The 20,044-nt window shown below is 45.8% G+C and overlaps 3 protein-coding genes across 3 annotated transcripts; 1 reads left to right on the top strand and 2 right to left on the bottom strand.

Annotated features, from left to right (window-relative positions):
- Positions 1-2,760: 2,760 nt before the first annotated feature.
- Positions 2,761-9,981, top strand: si:ch73-267c23.10 (serine incorporator 1). The gene is made up of 10 exons (XM_037448519.2): positions 2,761-2,978; positions 4,409-4,570; positions 4,928-5,121; positions 5,682-5,761; positions 5,839-5,976; positions 6,146-6,315; positions 7,204-7,294; positions 7,702-7,903; positions 8,499-8,726; positions 9,095-9,981. Exons 1-10 carry the CDS (start codon positions 2,940-2,942, stop codon positions 9,228-9,230), a joined length of 1,440 nt encoding a protein of 479 aa, XP_037304416.2. The 5' UTR covers positions 2,761-2,939; the 3' UTR covers positions 9,231-9,981.
- Positions 9,982-10,553: 572 nt separating this feature from the next.
- On the bottom strand, positions 10,554-16,036 carry LOC119229395 (uncharacterized). Its single transcript, XM_037489679.2, has 7 exons — positions 15,876-16,036; positions 15,368-15,706; positions 14,349-14,681; positions 14,149-14,268; positions 13,118-13,453; positions 12,152-12,469; positions 10,554-11,870 (listed from the first exon to the last, which is right to left on the bottom strand). Exons 1-7 carry the CDS (start codon positions 15,937-15,939, stop codon positions 11,536-11,538), a joined length of 1,845 nt encoding a protein of 614 aa, XP_037345576.2. The 5' UTR covers positions 15,940-16,036; the 3' UTR covers positions 10,554-11,535.
- Positions 16,037-17,374: 1,338 nt separating this feature from the next.
- tp53rk (TP53 regulating kinase) lies at positions 17,375-18,793 on the bottom strand. Its single transcript, XM_037448507.2, has 2 exons — positions 18,507-18,793; positions 17,375-17,990 (listed from the first exon to the last, which is right to left on the bottom strand). The coding sequence occupies exons 1-2, from the start codon at positions 18,727-18,729 to the stop codon at positions 17,518-17,520; spliced, it is 696 nt and encodes a 231-aa protein (XP_037304404.2). The 5' UTR covers positions 18,730-18,793; the 3' UTR covers positions 17,375-17,517.
- Between the last annotated feature and the right edge of the window lie 1,251 nt (positions 18,794-20,044).

The following is a 20,044-nucleotide window of genomic DNA, read 5'->3' on the forward strand; positions in this document are numbered from 1 at the left end:
AGTCATTTGGAAGTTAGAAATCTGGCAGATTAAGCTTGCAAAGTTAATTAGCCCATATCTCATGAAAACAATGTGTTATCCACACAATTCTGATATATCAAGGGCACATTGAATCACTAATGATCCACCAAAGGTTTTGTGACAATCAGACTCAGCGTTTAGGAGAAATTGCCAAAAATGTGTTTTTCTCAATATTCAAAATGGCGGAAAATCTAGTTTAGTGCATTTGCATACCATGATTGACTTTTTAGAAGACCCTAATAATAATAACAATTATTATTCCTTGAAATGCAATTGGTTCCTCGACAACTAGTCGTAGCGAGGACCCTAATAAAGATAAAGTGCACCAGCTAACAGTAAGTGACAATTCAAAGTGACAAAGTGTATGAACATGTAGAGAGTGAAGAGTCAGTCAAGGGGGAACCTGGGCTCTGTTGCTGAGCCCAACTGCCGACGGGAAAAAACTGTTAGTGTGGCCGGAGGTCTTAGTCCTGATGGACCTGTCTCCTGCCGGATGGAAGGGGCACAAACGTCTCCAGTCACGTATGAAACCTTAATTCCCTGAGGGGAACGAGACGCTGAATGAAAACGCTGTGGGAACGCCCATGTGTGACCGCGTCATGAAGCATGTTTGAAATCAGTCCAATGGCGAGCTGGTATGTCATAGGCGGGCGATGCCCGGACCAGGAAGAGCCCCGAAACACAAGCCCATTCATCTCTGAACAGCCGTATCAAGTGCTACGGGCTTGCCGGGAGTATGGCAAGAACACGCAGCGTCTCGTTCCCCTCAGGGAACTAAGGTTACATACGTAACCGGAGACGTTCCCTATCAGGGAACTCGAGCTGCGTGAAAACGCTGTGGGAACGCCATTACCCACTCCGCCAGTGACCGTAGTGTGAAGTCAGGGCACACATTCTGACGAGAGTACCTGCGCTCCAGGCGTGGAGTTAAGGTCAAGACGATAAAACCTCACGAACGTGTTTGGCGAGGACCAGCCTGCCGCCATTCAAACGTCGTGCAGCGACACTTTACCTGACATAAGGGCTTTAGAAGCCGCCATACCCCTGGTAGAATGGGCCCGGACAGCCAAAGGTGCGGGCTGACCGGCCGATTCATAGGCAAGTGAGATGGCCTCAACCACCCACTTGCTCATCCTCTGTTTAGACTCCGGGCCCCCAGTGTTGGGTGGTCCGAAACATACGAACAGCTGTTCGGAACAATTACACAGGACAGTTCTGTGGACGTATGCGTCTAGAGCCCAGGCAGAGGAGGTTCAGCTTCGCTTAGTCCGACGTCAGGAAAGGAGGAGGACAGAAGGCCTGCAGCACGATATGCCCAACCGAACTGGACAGCGCCTTAGGAATATAGCCGGGGGAAGGCAGTAGAAACGCCTTTTCTATACCGGGTGAAAATTCCAATCACGAAGGAGCCACCGAGAGGGCTTGCAGATCTCCAATTATTTTCATTTTCAATTCAATTCATTTTATTTTGTATAGCCCAAAATCGCAAATTACAAATTTGCCTCAGAGGGCTTTACAATCTGTACACATGCAACATCCTCTGTCCCAAAACCCCAACATCGACAGAGGAAAACCTCCCTAAAATATGAAAAAACCCTTCAATGGGGTAAAGAAGGGAAGAAACCTTAGGGAGAACGTCAGAGGAGGGATCCCTCTCCCGGGATGGACAGACTGCAATGGATGTCATGTGTACAGAATCAACAATGTAAAAAAAAAGTACAATACATTCAATTCCTCTAACAGAAATGATACAAGTAATTGCAAGTAGCAGAACAAGTGTACGGCAGGACCACTGCAGGTACAACCACCATCAGATCGAACCACCATCCACAGAGGCTTCTGTGGGGAGGGAGAGCAGAAAGATGTTGGTTTATGATGACAGTAATATGAATCATATTTAAAGTAATGATGATGGCAGCAGCAGGTGTCAGCAGAGCCATGCCAGGAGTCAGAACCGGTGTCTGCACGAAACTATGATTCACGGAGACCTGCTAGGCGAGAAAGCACAAAGAACTCCCAGAAAGAAGCTGAATTAGTGACGTACATTAATAAAACATTGATGATTGTGGAAGAAGAGAGTGAGAGTGTGAGAGTAAGAGAGAAGTCCCCCGGCTAAGGGCTGGTCCAGGCTAACCTGAGACAGCCCTAACTATAAGCAATATCAAAGAGGAACGTTTTAAGCTTTATCATAAATGAACTGACCGAGTCTGCCCCCCGGACTAAAAGTGGAAGCTGGTTCCAAAAAAAGGCAGTCTTTGAAGTCTTCTTTATATGAGAGTTGAAGGACATATCCTGGTCGAAGAGAACTCCAAGATTTCTGACGGTGCTATTGGATTCCAGAGCAATTCCATCCATAGAGATTGTATCACGTGACAGCTGACTTCGAAGGCGCTCTGGGCCTATCATGATAACTTCGTTTTTTTCCGAGTTTAACATCAGGAAGTTGCAGGTCATCCAAGTATTGATGTCTCCAAGACAATCCTGAAGTCTAACAAGCTGGTTGGTGTATTCTGGCTTGATCGATAGATACAGCTGCAAATGCAACCGTCTGACCAGTACCCCGACGTGCAAGGAGTAGCGAGGACCCGTCGAACGCTGCTCGCAGCTTTAATAATTCCTTGAACTACAATAGGTTTCTCTACTCGTAGCGAGGACCCTAATAAAAGTTTGTTTGACGATTAGTTACGCGGGTCAAACCACGTGGCGCGCGTCCAATGACGTCAGCAGCCGCACACCCTCTGGCTCAGTGGACAGCCCGTTCGGGCTCCACTGCCTTCGTTAAGCTATCCGTGTCCGTGTCGTTGTGTGTCCCTGTCGTGTCCGGTCCTGTCGCCTCGGGTTGTTTCCCGGCTTGTGTGCGCAGTCTAGTCTGGAGGACCCTGAGCGCACGGACTGTCCGGTCCTGAACCTGCAGAGACATGGGAGCCGTTCTGGGAGCCTTTTCTCTCGCAAGCTGGGTGAGCTCTGACGGTGTCTGAAATATCCACATAACCGCCGTTTATAATCGACACGAGAGAGCGTTTCATTCCGGGACTGAATACAGGTGGAACCACCGTTTAGCGTTTCGTTCTTCACATAAACGCACTCTGGATTCGGGTTTAGTTCAAAGGGAAAGTTGTGTTTGGTGTCCGCGGGGGGGGGGACATGTAACGTTATATGACGTATAACGCGTGCTGCAGACACAACGGGGACAGAGCCAGGGCTCATGAGAACACACCGTTTACACGCCGCTAATGGGATTAAGTGCTCGAGTGAGGCGGGAGGGGAGCAAGTAGGAAGGCTGGTGTCCATTTGGCCTGTACATTCATCGTAAAATAACACACTTATTTCGTAGACGAGTCAGCGAAGTGGATAGTGTAATAAATGAAAAGTTAGAAAGTAATTAACAAAGAAAAAACAGATGAAGCTCAATGGTGAGCAGGAGCTGCTGGAACAAGCTGCCACCTCTCCCCTCTCCCCCTTGGGGTGCTTCAGGGTCCATACAGAAATGTATAAATAAACGAGCAAAACAATGGCGACATCACAAGATGTATAATAATGTGGCACTCCTGGATTTAGTTTTGATATTAAAACAGGAAGAATAAAACATCTCTCCAGGAGCTGTGTTCAGGGAATATTTGATGAGGAGATAAAAAGTCAATATTAATCCTGCCTGCTTCTCAGTAAACAGCACTTATAAATAAAGTCATGTCTTTGGCCTGCGTGTCTTCTGGCACACAGGTCCTGTACTAAGCTGACCTCGTCTGGCTGCTCGGGTATTAACTTGTTGACAATGGTCCCACGTCTCTTTTATCTCTTGATTGTACTCATGTTTGTGTGGGAGAGACAAACTGAAGCAGCTTGTCTTGTCTTTACATTGAAGTGAAACATACTGAACATGAATAGTTCTCTCCAAGGGGGAGGATGCTTTTTAAATTTAGTTTAGGGACCTTATCCCGAGTCACAATCATTATGTGTGGCTCTATAAGGGTTCTGGTAGATTACTGGAAAGGAAGCCGGACCAAAAGTCTGTGATCATCAGACGGAGCCGCCTCGATGGATGACTGTCAGATGATCTCTTTTCTCTCATGTTGGATCTGATTCACCGTATTGACAAGCAGAGAGAGGCCATTAGTCTCGGCTCCCGGACAATCAGCAAAAGGACATGGGAACGTTTTGTTACGCTGTGACCTCTCACTGCTCCTCACATGCTTTCACGGGGCGATTATGTTGATTCATTGTAAAAATACTGACCATCACCGACAGAGGGCTGCACCGAAACTGAGTTTAACTAAAAAAAAAAGACTACATTTCCTGAACAATATATCCATATGCTCGCTGTAACACTAAAAGAAACCAGCTACTCCTACAGGTAGATAATGAAGCCTATGCTTTGGTCCGTCCCCAGGTGCCGTGCCTGTGCAGCGGTGCAACATGTCTGATGTGCAGCTGCTGCCCGAGCACCAGGAACTCCTCTGTGACCAGGATCATCTACGCCTCCATCCTGCTGCTGGGGACCATCGTCGCCTGCATCATGCTGTCGCCGGGTGTAGATGAGCAGCTGAAGAGGGTAAAAGAAAAAGCATACGTAGAGCTGATGTTTTTATTCACAGTGACGCTCTATTTTCCTGTCAAACTGGCTGCAGGTAATCAAATCAGTGGTACAGTGTACCCGTATGATACAGTGGTTAATGTCTGCTAACACTATATGCAGATATATATATATACCATTGTTGTTGCTTTAACATAAACATATACAGTCATATAAATGTGAATACAAACATACCTTTTTAATGATCAGCTGATTAGAATGCGGCGGTCAAAGGTCACTGTCTCTTAACATATTTTTAAATCAAGAACGTAGTCACATCAATCACTGTGTACTGATTCTTATCCTGAGTTACATTTGACCCACAATGTGCTGTAGATCCCAGGCTTCTGTGAAGACGGGGCTGGCTCTTCTATCCCCGGCCTGCAGGCCGACGTCAACTGTCAAATGTTTGTGGGCTACAAGGCAGTGTACCGCATCTGCTTTGGCATGAGTATGTGGTTCCTGGGGTTCGCCCTCGCCACGATTAACATCAAGAACAGCAGAGACCCCCGAGCCGCCATCCACAATGGGTAAGCACTGCAGTAACGCATGACGCACTCATATTAAGCAACACGCTGCAGTAGTGTGTCTCGCATTTCCCTTTACTCACTCAATAGAAGTACTACTCCCCCTCCATACTCACTCTGGGGGTGTGTCATGCGTGGAAGGTGCAGAGACAGAGCAGGCCTACGTCAAACACATTGACGATGTCCCCTGGGCGTCGGCTCAACGTCCCACTAGACCAGATGTGTTGTAAATTATACGACACGTTGTTTAGCAGATGGCCTTTGTCCTGCACACACAATTGTCCTTAGAATCTTTCAGTAGATTCAGAGGTTAGACTGGTTTCTTAAGTCAGCGGCACACAATGTTTTCTTCAAGTTTGTGAGTCAGTGTTTTAAGTGTGAGTTAAGAACTCAAGATGAAAATCCACAAAACTGTGTCCGTATTGTCCTCTCCAGTGGAACAAAAATAATAGTTCAGTTCAAGAACAATGAGAGAAAGAACAAATATGAAATGCTCTTGTGTTGATGACATGCTGTCTGATTCATAGCTGTGTATTTTTACACATTCTTTCATTCGTTTTCAGATTTTGGTTCTTTAAGTTTGCTGCCTTGGTGGCCATCACAGTCGGTGCCTTTTATATTCCAGATGGGCCATTTACATACAGTAAGATATTTATATTTGAGGTTTTTAGTGTCTCAGTGACAGATGAATAACTGAATGAACCCTGCTTGTCGTCGCAGCGTGGTTTGTCGCGGGCTCTGGTGGAGCTTTCTGTTTCATTCTGATCCAGCTGGTGCTCCTGGTGGACTTTGCCCACTCGTGGAACGAGTCCTGGGTGGACAGGATGGAGACTGGCAGCCCCAGGAGCTGGTATGCAGGTCAGTGACTCAAGCTGTGGCACAAACAACTGTGTACTAGAATGTGGCGTTGATGGACAAGACACCAATGGAAAGCTGCTCCCATTTTTTTTAAAAACCTTTAAAGTTTTTGGCTACTTGGACTCAATACTTCCAGCTTGTATGAACGTTTTCAACCTCTGGTTTTCAGCTTTGCTGGCGGTCACAATTGTCAACTACATCCTGTCATTTACTGCTGTGGTGCTGTTCTTTGTGTTCTACACCAAGCCTGATGGATGCTTCATCAACAAGTTCTTCATCAGCTTCAACATGTTGTTCTGCATCACAGTCTCTGTTATCTCTGTGCTGCCTAAAGTACAGGTGAGTACTTCAGTGTCAGGCGGGAGCAGTCGCTCCGTGCAACAGCACGAAAATGTGCTCAAAAGTGGAAAAACAGCAGGGAAGGCTTTAGTGTGTGGCTGCATTGTGATGACAGGTACTACTACGAAGCAAATATTATATGAAAGTCGATTGGTTGCTTTGCTACAGAAGAAATTATTATACAATTATATTCGTCAAATCTTCCTCCATCAATGCTAACAGACACATTTCACGGAAAAGAAAAGGTTACATTTCTTTAACTTGGTTACAAAGCTGCAGGTTTCTGTCACACGCTCACACCACACGTTTGTTTTGGGGGATTTTTCTAGATTATGGCTCAAACATTTGTGAAAACACACCTCTCTCTCTTTCCCGGTTTCTTCGTTGTTGTGTTCTCTCAGTAGCTCTGCTGGTGGCTTATTCGTACTGTAGAGCATTTATGCTTTGGTTAGTTTTGCGTTTCTGTGCCGACTATGAATATTTATGCAGGACAAAATAAGTGTTGATTATAAAAAGGACGTTCCAACAACTTGAACCCTCTCCCAGTGAGTGATACTTTGCTCTAAAAATGTCTTGTCTAGCGTTCAGTGGCTCTTGGATAATGCTTAGAATGTGATGGTAACATACACGAGACTTCGCAAGGAACACAAAGGAATCGGGGTAGATATACAGACCAGCTTGATGGGTAACCAGATACAGGTGTGTAGGGGGAAGTGGGCGTGCACAACAGATGGGCAGACACAAAACGGAACAAACCAACAAGACAGTAAACAGGGGGAATTTGGGGTACGATTTGAAGGCCTCGGTATTCAGGGGAAGAGGAGCGCTGGATTGTGACACATGTTGTAAACAAATGGATTGCTCACAACTGTATTTGTTTGTTCACAGGAGTCTCAGACACATTCAGGTCTTCTACAGTCCTCCATCATCACCCTGTACACCATGTATCTGACCTGGTCTGCCATGACCAATGAGCCTGGTGAGGGTGTTTGCTGGTTGCCTTAAATGTTGCTGGAAACAATCATGCACCTATAAATGATCAGCACGTTTCCCTCCTTGGCCTCCTTGTTAAGTATAGTCCCACAATTTGAAAGGACAATGATCCAGCCATATGACTTGTGGTACTTGTTGGACTTGATTGATTCATTTCTTTGTACCCTCGGAAATATAAACAACAAATATGGCTGACCCAAAGGCTTGAAGACTGTAGTCCTTAATGTCCCGGTGATGTCACTATGATGTCCTTATGTAGTCTATATAGTCCGTGTTCTAATGCTACTCTATATTCTCTAGTAAGTAAAGTAATTTCCCATCAGCATCAGGCTCGGTCTTCATTTCTATTCTGCATAGTCACACATTAAACTTGTTTTTCTCTCCTACATTCAGACCAAGAATGCAACCCAGGTCTACTGAAGATCTTCCAGCAAATTGCGGCCCCCACCCCTGCTCCCCTGGAGATAGAGAACCAGACGGCCGTGGTGATCATCGGCACCGAGGATCCAGTCTTGACGTCCCCGTACCTGCAGTGGTGGGATGCCCAGAGCATCGTGGGGCTCGCGATTTTTGTCCTGTGCATCCTCTACTCAAGGTGAGACTCTATTAGTTGGAATGCTTCATCCTGGCTGACTCCAATCAGCGCAAGTCATCCGAGCAAGGGGGGGGTGGGTAGTAGGGGAGGGTATATCGATGTGACTTGGGCAATCGAAAAGTAGAAGTCTGGGAACCTCTACGATAGACCATTTCGATCACTGCAGCAACAGCGCTCACTTGGGGGAAAGTGCTGTTGAAAGCAGAGCTGAAGTCCACAAACAGGGCGATGGGCCTGTAGTCATTAAGCGCTGTGATCCCAAGCTCTTGGGGGAGGGGGATGATGGTGGAGCTGAGCTTGAAGGCTGTCTGTCCACAGTGGACTGGTTCCTGCAGGAGTCCCTACTGGAGTCTGAGTTTCTGGTGAACTTGCATCATTTAATCTGATTTGGACATCATCTAATCTGGGGCCACCAATAATGATCGTCAAGAACATTTACATAGAAAACAATGATGGTCTTGTTTACTTAAGTAAATCATTAGGAGGATTATTTAAGTAACCAACTAACTATTTTTATTATTATTAGATTATTATATTATTGCAAGAATGTCCGTTTGGACATACAGTATCCATACATGTCTCTTTTGTTCCTCAGCATTCGTTCGTCCAGCACCAGCCAGGTGAACAAACTGACCATGGCCTCCAAAGACTCGGCCATCCTGGCTGAGGGCGGAAGCAGCCCCGACCTCTCAGAGGAGTCCACAGGACCCAGGCGGCTCGAGGACAATGAGCGAGACATGGTCCAGTACAGCTACTCTTTCTTCCACTTCATGCTCTTCCTGGCCTCACTTTACATTATGATGACCCTCACAAACTGGTACAGGTCAGTCCTCCCTTTACCACACATCTTCCCTATGGCCCTTTCTCAATATGCATTCTATAATATGCAAATCTTCGTTTTCGTGGACAGTCAATTCAAATATGATAAATACTACTAAATTTAAGTCATGGAATGTCATTTTAGGACTTTTTCAGGCAAAAGGTTATTTGTACAAACAACATTTCTGTTGTCGGTTTGTCAGCATTGATCCTTCTCAACAATTAGCTCCAGGATTTCGGAGATGTGGGGTGTAGTTAACAGGATCTTTTGCTAAAAGGTGCCATATGAGACACGGCTGCCTGTTGTTCTCACAGCATCATGAGCAGATGCATGATACAGACTGAGAGACTGTTGTGTTCTGTTGTGGACAGCCCGGATGCAGACTACACCATCACCAGCAAGTGGCCAGCAGTGTGGGTGAAGATCACCTCCAGCTGGGTGTGCTTGAGCCTGTACACGTGGACCCTGGTGGCCCCCATGATCCTCACCGAGCGAGACTTCAGCTGATCACTCCGTCCTCCACTGACCAAAAGCTGACCATGTTGCCTAAATCTCAATCTTCAAGTAGTGGTATTTACTGAAGTGAAAGCAAGCTATTTGTGTGTGTATTGTGAACTAAATACTACTATGACCTGTAAATCAAATATAAGGTCATGGTCCAGCAATTCAACATAGTCAGATTTGACTAAATACAAATATATTTTCATTGTTAAAAATACAGGTGTATTACAGTAATAATAATGACTGTTTGTAAACTGCATACAGTGGAAAGTCCATATAGTTTACTGCTATACTAATGACTGTAAACCAGTGTTGGTAAAACTGGCACATTCCTGCAATACGTCTCAAAGTCATTACAGTTTCAGTCAATGAAGTTTCTGACCAATATCTATGGACTAATGGACCAATGTTTGACTGTAAAGGTGAGATGTGATGGTTTGAGGTTGTAAATATATCCTTACAGGAACAGACTTGCATTAGACACAATCTGAAAGATTTCTTTGAAGCTGATATGAGTGATAATGTTATTCTTTGTGCATTATAGCATGACTCCAAACAATATGCAATAGCCTTAATGTTTATAATGATTTTACTTTCAAAGAATGTCAAGAATGTCTTTTTTTAATCTTGTAAAGTGAAGTTTTGTAAGAAATGTATGCTAATGAATATAAATGAAACCAGGCTTCTATGATACAGACGCTGACCAAATGCCTTGTAAGCCAAAGTGATCTAGTCAGTAAATGCTATTTACGCCTTGCTTTGAGATTCTCTGTGCAAAGTTTAATACCAATAAATAAGCTGCTGAAATGACTCAATATCACTGAATACGTCTGCCAATGAAATGTAATCCTTGTTTCATGTTAAAAAATTAAATTGTCAAATGAATCCTTTAAACAATTACGCTTATCCACACAGAGAATGCAGTGTTTCCATGCATTCACTGTAATGGTAAAATATGTTATAACATAGTCTTATGCTAAAAAGGTGATTATTGTCTGTATGGAAGTAATGTGCGAAAAGCAGGGTGATTCAAAAGTTGCCTTTTGCAGCTGAGTGAAGGAGGACCTTCAAACATGCTTTCACACAATGCAGAGAAACTCTGTTACCCAAACTTGACCTTGATTCTTTTCCTACTTGATTTGTAAGTTTTCATATCCACTATCTCAGGTGGTTTAGTGTTTAGGGTTCGGCGCCTCTCATGGCCTCCTGCCACTAGAAATGACCTTCATGTGTGTGTATAAGAACTCTGCATAACAAATATATATAACAAACTGTTGCAAATACTTTACTTATATTATTAGGATATGTATTCAAATGCAACTTACAAACCAAGGTGTAAAAAAGAAACGCAGGGATGACGTGTTTTATGACGGCTGAACAGGAAGATAACTGCCCACTGTTTCTCTTTGGGGGGGGGGAATCAGCCCATTTTATTTTGGATTATGTACATGTTTGTTTAATCAAACATTTATGATGCTTACACGTCTTGTTGAGTAAGATAATCTTCACAAATAAATGTCACCTGATGATTTTTGAAGCTTGAATGCAATTGACTAAAGTATAAAGTTGACTATAGATTTAGACTATAAAACAAACTACTTGTCACTCACATGACTAGGGCCAAAATGTTCAAAACCTTATCTACCACAAAGCTTATTTCCAACATCAAACCAAAAAGACAGAGACTCATTTCTGCTTTTACGGCTCATATTTGCAGCATCTGAGTGTATTCTGAGAATGATATAATAATAATTGTCTATGCCAGCTACTAAAGCTACCAAGGACATTTAGAGTAAAAGTATACAGGCGCATAGAACAGAAACATTTATGACATTTATATTTTTTGGAGATCCTCTGTTGTCACATTGTGTCCCACAACAAGTCACACTGCAAAAGTATAAAATGAACACACCTGTTGAGGTTTAAGATAGTTACAGTTATAAAATACAAAAATATGTGTGGTTTCTTTATCTGATGAACTGACCTCGAGCATTGTTCTCAGTATCTGAAATGGTGTAACGCATTTGGAAAGGGAAGTTATATAAAAGTTTGGTCTAATTTTGAATTTACACAAAAGGAAAAATAAAAACTAATATTATTATGGTGAAAAATGCAGCGGCATTTGTGTGTTATTTCTAAGATCTTCTACCTTTGTTTTGTTTAAAATAACATGAATGTCATACAGTTTCTGATGCTTGGTGCTATTGGAAACAGGTCACTTGAAAGCTGCTGCAGGCCCATCCAGAGGTGGACCACACATGTCCAAACTTGAAAAAAAGGGGGAAATAACAGCGTTTCCCCAGTGAGGACATCAGCAGCCGGAGGGCGGGGGGGGCGCGGGCAGCGTGAACAGCCTCTCTTCGGGCTCCAGCTGGGCGCTGTGCACCACACGGCACCTGAACTCGCAGCCCCAGTCAACCTCCCTGGGGGTGAGCTTGAGGAAACTGAACATGGAGTAGAGGCCGTTGATGTTCAGGCTCGGGGGAGTGTTGAAGACACCCGAGGACACCGTCTCTCCATCTTTAGTCCAAGTCACAGACACGCCTTCGGGACAGAAGTCTCTGATGCACAGGTGCAGAGTGCACTCTTTGTTGGGCAGGGGGCACAGCGGCTCGCAGTCGATGAACATCACATCCGGAGGACTCCCTGTCCAGAAGGGTCATAAAGCAGAGCTGTTACTGTGGGGGGCAGCATTTGGCCGTGAAAAAATGGTCACATTTCCGTTCGCACTGAATAAAAGCCATGGGAACAGGCTACCGAATGGGACCTAAAACCAACTTTTCTTTAACACCTGCCACGTTACTAAAGTGAAAATAAGATCGAATGTGTGCAAACAGAGATTGAAGAGTGTTCCAGTGCAATTTTAAACAACACGAAACACGTTTGGCGGCTCCCGTATGCCCCTTTCTCTCCATCGCTGCTGCTACCTTGAGTGTTGATGTGGTACAGGACATCCTTGTACCCCGGAGACGGGAAGCTGCAGTGGTAAACCCGGCAGGTGTACACGGCCCTCTCGTCCTCTGTGGACATGCGCAGATGAATCTCACTCCACACGCTGTAGAGGCCGCTGTGGTTGGAGAAAGGTCCGAAGTGAGACACGCTGCAGACGGGCTCCCCGTCGCTCCTGGACCACTCCAGGTCCACGTCCCGGGGGTAGAAGTTCTCCACCCGACAGCAGAGGACCAGCGGCCACTCCACCCTGGGGATCTGAGGGATGCTGGTGATGTGGAGGAAAGACGGCTCCACTGGAAGTGTGCAAGTGTGTGTGTGTTGAGAGGGAAAGCAGAGAAAGTTGTGTTAAAACTCCAGCTACTATTTAAAATATAATCTCTTAAATATATTCCTAGGTTGGTTAGCGTGAACCTCATGTGAGAAGAAAAGCTTGTGTGTTCTGCTGAAGTGATCTTCACCGAGGGATCTTGTCTCACTGATATGTCCTGCATCATGTTGTCAAGTGTGCTGCTGTCTGTGGTTTACCTGGTCCACACAGGGAGCCTTTAAAGTCAATCAACTCTTCTATTATAACCATTTGAACAATGTGCGCTCTGATAAGCTAAACGGGAGGTGTTCTCTGCATAGGTTTAAGTCAGCCGGGTGGAGCGGTAATAATAACTAAAAACAATGTTTCAATGTGCAAGGAGTTTGCTTGTAGCAGCAATTCAGAATCGACATAAAACATCGAGGAACTATTTGCAAAGTACTGTTGACAGATGTTGGCATTTCTTTCAAAAAGAGTCAGTAACTGGGAAAAGGGATGGATCGTCTTTTACAGCAAACATTTAAAAGCCTTGGTTTGACCTGACCGTGGAACTGGCATCGGGGAGGGAATATTAAACCGATTGTTTCGGCCCACATAACCATAAGAGTGATGTCCTTGCACTCCGGTTTCCTACCTTTCACCCAGACTGTGGTCTTTCTGCTGACGCTGTGGTCCCTGCACAGCACCACACAGCAGTATTCCGTCCCGTCGTCAGCGACAGTGGGACACACAGTGAGGACAGACGTGTGGCGCGTGCCATCCGACTGGAGACAAGCCTGTTGGCTCAGATCCTCAGCGGACAACAGAGGATCCCCTTCGGACTGCCCCGCTGAGTCTGCTGCGCTTCTTAATTTAAACCATTTCACATTGAGGACCCGCTGTCGGGCCCCTCGGATGGTGCATTCGAGGTCGGTCGCCTCCCCGGCGTACACGATGCTGGGCAGGCTGATTTCAGAAACACTCGGTGGAGCTGTGGAGGAAGATAGACAGAACCGCTGGACGAAATGTACATCTAGGTTAAACTGCATAGACGTGATAGACATGAACCCGCTCTGCAAACTGACCATAGTGACGTGTCTTTTGGAGTATCTTCAACTACTTGTGCTATCAATGAGTGGAGGGGCTCCCCAGAGATCACAGACCTCCACAAGACCAGGCCCTACCTCACAGTGCTGACGACACACAGATTATAGATTAGCTCCAAAGTCCTAATGGGTTCTTCCTTGGCCGGTATTGAACACAGAAATGGTTCCCATGGATACCAGTTAATAACCCAAACAATGTTAACTTATGTTACTTTTTTGGGCAACTTACATGGAATTCAGATCACAACATCACCAAGTAGACTAGAAACTAGGAAAGAACTAGGAGAAGTTGACAGAGTGTCCAAAAGTTGCTCTTGGTCATGCGTAGACCATTTGATGCTTTGGGCGTGAGAATGCAGTTGGAAGTCATGAGTGTGGAAGGTAGAGTATTTTCTCAAATTGCAGGTTAAGATATTTCCACAGACACTACTGTGCTGAATATGTATAAGTTTGAATAAGTATCAAACGGCATCCCGTTTACGTCGCATCTTCACACTTCAATCTCCATTAGTTGTTCCGTAGCTATAATTCTTTACAATATAGTCAATAATACAAAAAGCCATTTGTCCATTCGGAGTACCTTGACAGAAACTGGTGTAGAGAAGCCGAGCGCCTCCAGTGACGGAGGTGACCAGCAGCAGGCTGATGACACTGCTGACAGCTATCAGTGTGACGGCACTGTAGGGGGGCTGTGACTGAGCTGCAGGGAGACAATACGGAGTTATAAGATCATGACTCCAGTTCAAAGTTGAAAGGGTGACAAATGGAAAAGAATCCCACCCTTAACAGCCAGCGTAACAGATCTGTTGTACGGCCTGCTGAAGGTCCGGTGCTCCACCTGGCAGATGATGCGCACGTCTCCACCCTTCACAGCCGAGGAAGGCAGCGTGAGGCCACTGCGGATACTGTACGTGCCGTCTGGGTTGCGAGCGGACATTCCGGTGCAGACGTGGGAGAGAAGGCCTGCACCCACATGGACGACGTGGGAGCCATTTTGGATGTGCCAGGTCACGGCCAGCTTCTCTGGGTAGAAACCTGTGATGTCACACTGTATCAGCTTTTCCTCCCCCTCCATCACTGCCGCCGTTTCCGGGAGCGACACAGAAGGCCGAGCTGGGGGAGGGCATAAAAAACGATCCTCATATCTCTGTAGTCCACCGGAGGTCCCCTTTACTCCTAATGGACCCTTTGAGATCTTGGATGTCTTTGCCTCATGGTCATTATAGTCTTTCGACCACTCAAAGTGCTTTTAGCAGTATAACAGCATAGTTATGTGGCGTTGTGATATATTTTGTTATGCATGCACCACTATGCAGTGAATTCTATCTGTTACACGTCACACTATTCAACCAATGCTAGCTAAATATGCCATTAAACCTCTTACTGGAAAATAACTGATTAAAATAACTTCTCTAGGCTCATCAGCCAACAACAGACAAAATGAACTCCTCCCATATCTGCAGTTGTGTTTAGTACATTAATAAATGCATATCCTTGCATTAGACTGTGGAAACAAGGCTCCCTTATTCTCACCATATAGATCCTACAGCGACATAAAACCTCTGTGCCACGGCCCAATGAATGACATCACGTCAGTTGTGGACTATACATTCTTTGACAGATATGACTGTAACCAGCCATGGGTTTGATAAGACCAAACAGAGCTACGGGAGGAGTAAAAGCAGAGGGGCCTTTAGGTGAACCGAAACTCAGCTGCACGTAGAACATCAATTTGCAGGTACGTTAACTTTACAATCTTGTGTAACCTTTCTAACAAAAGTGAAACAAAGAGTGAATACCCAGCACTTCCAGCCAAGTGGTCTCCGTGTGGACCACAGGTGTGATGACTCTGCAGGTGTACAGCCCTCCATCTCCCACGGTCACGTTACCAATGCGCAGAGACGCATCGCCCTCTAGCAGCTGCATTCGGTCCACCGCAGAGTCCTCCCGGCTCACATGCGCCCGGCTGTCCTCAAAGGTGTACAAGACCCTCTTCTCGGCACGCTCGTCCATCACGTTCCACTCGATGGTGAGCTCACTCCACTCCGCCAGCGTGGAGCGTTTGTCGAAAAGGCAGCTGAGAGTCACCTCTGCACCCACCAAGACACCGATCCTCCTCGTCGTGTCGGCTGAAGAACCTGGAAAACGTAGACGGGGTTGTTAAAGTAGAGGTGGGGGTCTGTGATTTGGGCCCAAGAAAATTACCTGAGAGCAGAGATGAGTTGAGCAAAATACAAAACAATACACTAAACTGTGCAAAAGACAAACTTCACACTGGAACCACAGAAAACGATGCGTGACACTTACCTCCACAGTGCAAAACAATAACTATGGCTTTAACCATTATTGGTATGTTCCATAGGGTCTCCATATGGATTGATGTGGCACCTCTTCAGGCCATAACAAATCAACAATGAAGGCAAACGTTGACCCACTATTTCCGGCTGAGCGTGTTCAAAGACTTCAAAGAGATTTCCTGGACTGAGCGTCACATGGTGCTTGTGTCACTTATCGTAGGGCCGGCCAGGTAAACATTCACCTGGCAGCTCACGTCCCCCTGGACTCTGACCTTGTTTGTGGCGCTGCTATCACAAGTGGATCAAAGTTCTGTCCCATTGTCAAATGGTTGCGTGTTTGACATTCTGAGCACCTTTTGAACCCTTTTCTAGTCAGCATTGGAAGCTGATTAAGCCCAAGGAAATGACCCCCATTAAAATGGGGTCACCAGTGAAAGCATGGGGACGTAAAAATGGTAAACAAAGAGGAGGATACGTTTTTTTTAATGCTGTCATTTTAAAATGTTAACATTCAAAACATTAAGGAATAATGATGGAGGTAAATAACACATAAAATTGGACAATATTTATTTATTCATAAATTGACGTTGTCATGGTGACGTGCCATGTGGCAGAACAGTGTCATTCATATTTACACCATTTAAAGCCCTCACAGACTCCCACACTCAACCAATTATACCAGGTGACCTCAGTTCATTCCCTCAGGGTTTAGGGGGGACATTGGGATTGGGCCGCAGTCCCTCAGACCATTAGCACCGGTTCCTGCAAAGGCTGCCTTCCCTCTGCTCTTCTTCTACATCGCAACAGCTGCACCTCCAGTCAACAGTCAGTGGAGCTCCTGAAGGTAGCAGATGTCCCCACGCTCATCAGACTCACCTCTGGTGGGGATGAGTCTTACAGGTGGGAGAATGACCATCAGGTGAATGATCAACCACTGTATAGACTTTGGAGATGGTTGTAGATGTCCTGCCTCACCCTTCCACCTCCTGGGCTTCTATCAAAGCCCAAGACTTCAACGTCAGCTCCATCCCCAAGAAGGCTCAGCAGAGGATGTTCTTCCTGATGCAGCTGAAGGTTCAACCTGCCAAAGACACTGATGGTGCACTTCCACACGGCCATTCTCTGCTCCAATGAAGTAACATCAATAACATTCCAAGGTCTTAACACACCACTGCACATATTTCTTATTTGGTTATTTTGTATATTACGTCGTATGAACTTCACTATGTGCCCTTTCCGGTTTTATTTTCTTACCCATTCATCACAATCTACTTCATTTCCTGTCTTTGTTTAGTTCCAAGCCCACACCGGAGTTCAGTTAATCATCAGCCTATAAAGCCCCAACCGTTCACACAATCTGTCCGGTTATTAACGGACCCTGGAGGGCCAGCCAGACGTTTTTTTGAAGACATTTCGTTACATGTTAACACAAATATTTGTGAAATATATGTATAAAGTTAAACCCTAAACTTCTTAAACGAACATGAGCCACAACACTGTGATCCAACATCAATACAAATTCCATCTTTATTATATCGGCCTTCCATAACAAGTAGTAAACTATTACACTTTTCAAAACAATTGTTATCATAACGTCTTTTTCAGGAGATACTTGTCCTGGAAAACAGCAGTGATGATGATGATCATCATCATCATCCCACCATGGACCTCTTTCTCCCTCTCAACCGAACCTCATCCAGCTTTTTGAAGACGGCCGAGGACTTGTTGGAGGCGCCGGCGTAGCTCTTCAGCAGCCTCTCGAACAGAGCCTCTGTGTTCGGGTGGGTGCTCAGGAAGGCCTTCTCCAGCACATACAAGTCCACCCCTTTGTCCTCCGGCAGGGCGGAGATGTAGCTCAGGCCGAAGTCTATGAGGAACAGCTCAGACTCCCCGTCCGCCAGGCCGTGTCTCAGCAGCATGTTGGAGGTGGTCAGGTCCCCGTGGACGACGTCTTCGTCGTGCATTTGGGCCAGGATCTGTCCCACCCTCTCAGCCAGCCAGCCCAGGTCCTCACTGCCGTCAGTGGAGGCGATGTGGTCGCGCACTGTCGAAGAACCCACAATTTCTTCCAAGAAAATACTGTGCGAAGTGTAGTCCACAAAGTAGACCACAGGCGCAGAGATGCCTGAGGAGGAACAGGTAAAGCACAGTTATAAGTTGGGTTCTGCAGATAATAAACAGGCGTTTTTCTGGTATCAAATGATATTGTTATCAATTAACAAATCTCATGAAAAGACGAAAAACACCCACGTGTCCCTCAATACTTTCTGTCCTCTGTCCATGGCTCTTAGGGCCCGAGACCACTAATATATAACAAATATAACAAGTGGGATGGCTTAAATGGTGATTTAATCTACGGGGGACTGCAGCTCAACGGCCGTGGCTCATCAAAGCCGTACACCCGGAGCCCGCGGTACCGGGCCCGTGTAACGGCTGAGAGAGACAGGCTTCCCGGGGACTGTTCGGTCCGATCTCATGTGACGTCAGTGAGTTGGACGACACGCGCTTTAATTCAACGTTAAAGGTCCTTTCGCTTCTTTACTTGAACCGTTTTCTTTCGGCAGCGATGGAGGGGTCCAACGTGATGGATGTGCGTCCAGACTGGTTCGGACCGGCCCCGTTGGGCTGCTGTAGAACTCACCCGCTCTGCGGCAGCGCAGAATGGAGCGGACCTCCTGGACCGTCCTGCGGTGGGTCAGCTTCTCGTCCAGCACCGGGTGTCTGTAGCGCTTCGGAAACCTTTGTTTCACAATAGTCGGCTTACCCAGGAACTGTGCCCGGTACACCCGAGCTTCTGCTCCTTGTTTTATGAGCTCTGCTTGCCTAAGGAACTCTTGCACCGCCATGCTCTTTTCCTGTGACATGTTTACTCCTGCTCTTCTTCTACGGTCTTCTGCCCTCCTGCTTTCGCTTCGACATGCTGCCACCTCGCGGCCACTACTGAAACTCAATAACTACAGAGAGACAAATGACATGCAGCGAAAAATCTAGCAAAACATACGTATGTACAGAACTATGTTAAAGTTCAAGAGTGGTGTAAACAATGCTTTCAAAAAACTAAAAAAGTGAAAAATGAGCAAGACACCCACCCCCTAATTGTTCCCTAAATTCCAGACTTCTTGTACGCTGAAGATAGTTCTTAAGTACTTTGGGGCTGTTGTCGGCTGCCATCATAAGCCTCCTTGATGGCATTGCAGGACACCATTAATCCTCACCATATCTCAACCTCTACTCACACTGCTCTCCACTGCCAACAAACAGCCATACATTTAACATTTGGACTCCTCAGTCCAAAGAACATTCTTCTGCTGCCCAGTTACATGTTTGGGTTGAGATGCTTGGCCTTGTTTCCATGTTGGAGGTTTTGCCTTTTGGCTGCAATGTTTCCATGAAGACCACCTTTGGCCAGACTGAGATGGGTCTAGATGGATGTACTTAGGTCCCACTGGTTTCTGCCAGTTCTTAGCTGAGAGCTGAAAAGATCTTGAACAGCACATCTTGAAACCGCAGTCTTCTTTGAAATCTTTGTCCAGGAGAGACCTGGCTGATGCAGTAGAACTACTGTAGGAGCCATATTAATTCGGTATTATTTCATTTAATTTTGCTCTGTGCCACTATGGGGGCTGTATGTGCTTTGTGGCTCAGCCGACCTCGGATCAGCCCAGTTAGGCCATTTAACCTGCAGGAATCCCAGACACAGGTGTTGCTAATTTGGGAAGCAAACAGTTTTCGACTGTGCCAGTGTGCGTGTGTGCCTTTGTGGTGAGCAATGCGGTTTGTTATTTTGGGTACATGTATTATGAGTTAAAGTTTTGCCGCTGTATGATATGTGGATGTAAAATAAACATGCAAGATAATTGTAACAATCACAGAACTCTCCGTTTTGCTGTGTTTGAGCGCACCGGGCGCACGTCTAAACCTATCCGCCGTATTAGCAACCAGCACTAGACTTCGTTTAGGACTTTGTCAGTACAACTACCATCATTGGTATGTTCCATAGGGTCTCCATTTGGATTGAGGAGGCACCTCTTCAGGCCATAACAAATCAACAATGAAGGCAAACGTTGACCCACTATTTTCGGCTGAGCGTGTTCAAAGACTTCAAAGAGATTTCCTGGACTGAGCGTCACATGGTGCTACCATGTCTTTGTGTACATGAACTGCCTTTTCACCCTCTTC

The sequence above is a fragment of the Pungitius pungitius genome, chromosome 8 (genome assembly GCF_949316345.1).
Source record: "Pungitius pungitius chromosome 8, fPunPun2.1, whole genome shotgun sequence".
NCBI classification, from domain to species: Eukaryota; Metazoa; Chordata; class Actinopteri; order Perciformes; family Gasterosteidae; genus Pungitius; species Pungitius pungitius.

Excerpts from the sequence above, each read along its gene's own strand:
- si:ch73-267c23.10 (XM_037448519.2), top strand. The coding sequence starts at position 2,940 with ATGGGAGCCGTTCTGGGAGCCTTTTCTCTCGCAAGCTGG. Across the intron at positions 5,977-6,145 it reads CCCCAGGAGCTGGTATGCAG|CTTTGCTGGCGGTCACAATT; the intron begins GTCAGTGACTCA and ends TCTGGTTTTCAG. Across the intron at positions 6,316-7,203 it reads CTGTGCTGCCTAAAGTACAG|GAGTCTCAGACACATTCAGG; the intron begins GTGAGTACTTCA and ends GTTTGTTCACAG.
- LOC119229395 (XM_037489679.2), bottom strand. The coding sequence starts at position 15,939 with ATGGAGACCCTATGGAACATACCAATAATGGTTAAAGCCATAGTTATT. Across the intron at positions 12,470-13,117 it reads GACCACAGTCTGGGTGAAAG|TGGAGCCGTCTTTCCTCCAC; the intron begins GTAGGAAACCGG and ends GCACACTTCCAG. Across the intron at positions 11,871-12,151 it reads GTACCACATCAACACTCAAG|GGAGTCCTCCGGATGTGATG; the intron begins GTAGCAGCAGCG and ends CCTTCTGGACAG.
- tp53rk (XM_037448507.2), bottom strand. The coding sequence starts at position 18,729 with ATGTCACAGGAAAAGAGCATGGCGGTGCAAGAGTTCCTTAGGCAAGCA. Across the intron at positions 17,991-18,506 it reads TCTGCGCTGCCGCAGAGCGG|GCATCTCTGCGCCTGTGGTC; the intron begins GTGAGTTCTACA and ends GTTCCTCCTCAG.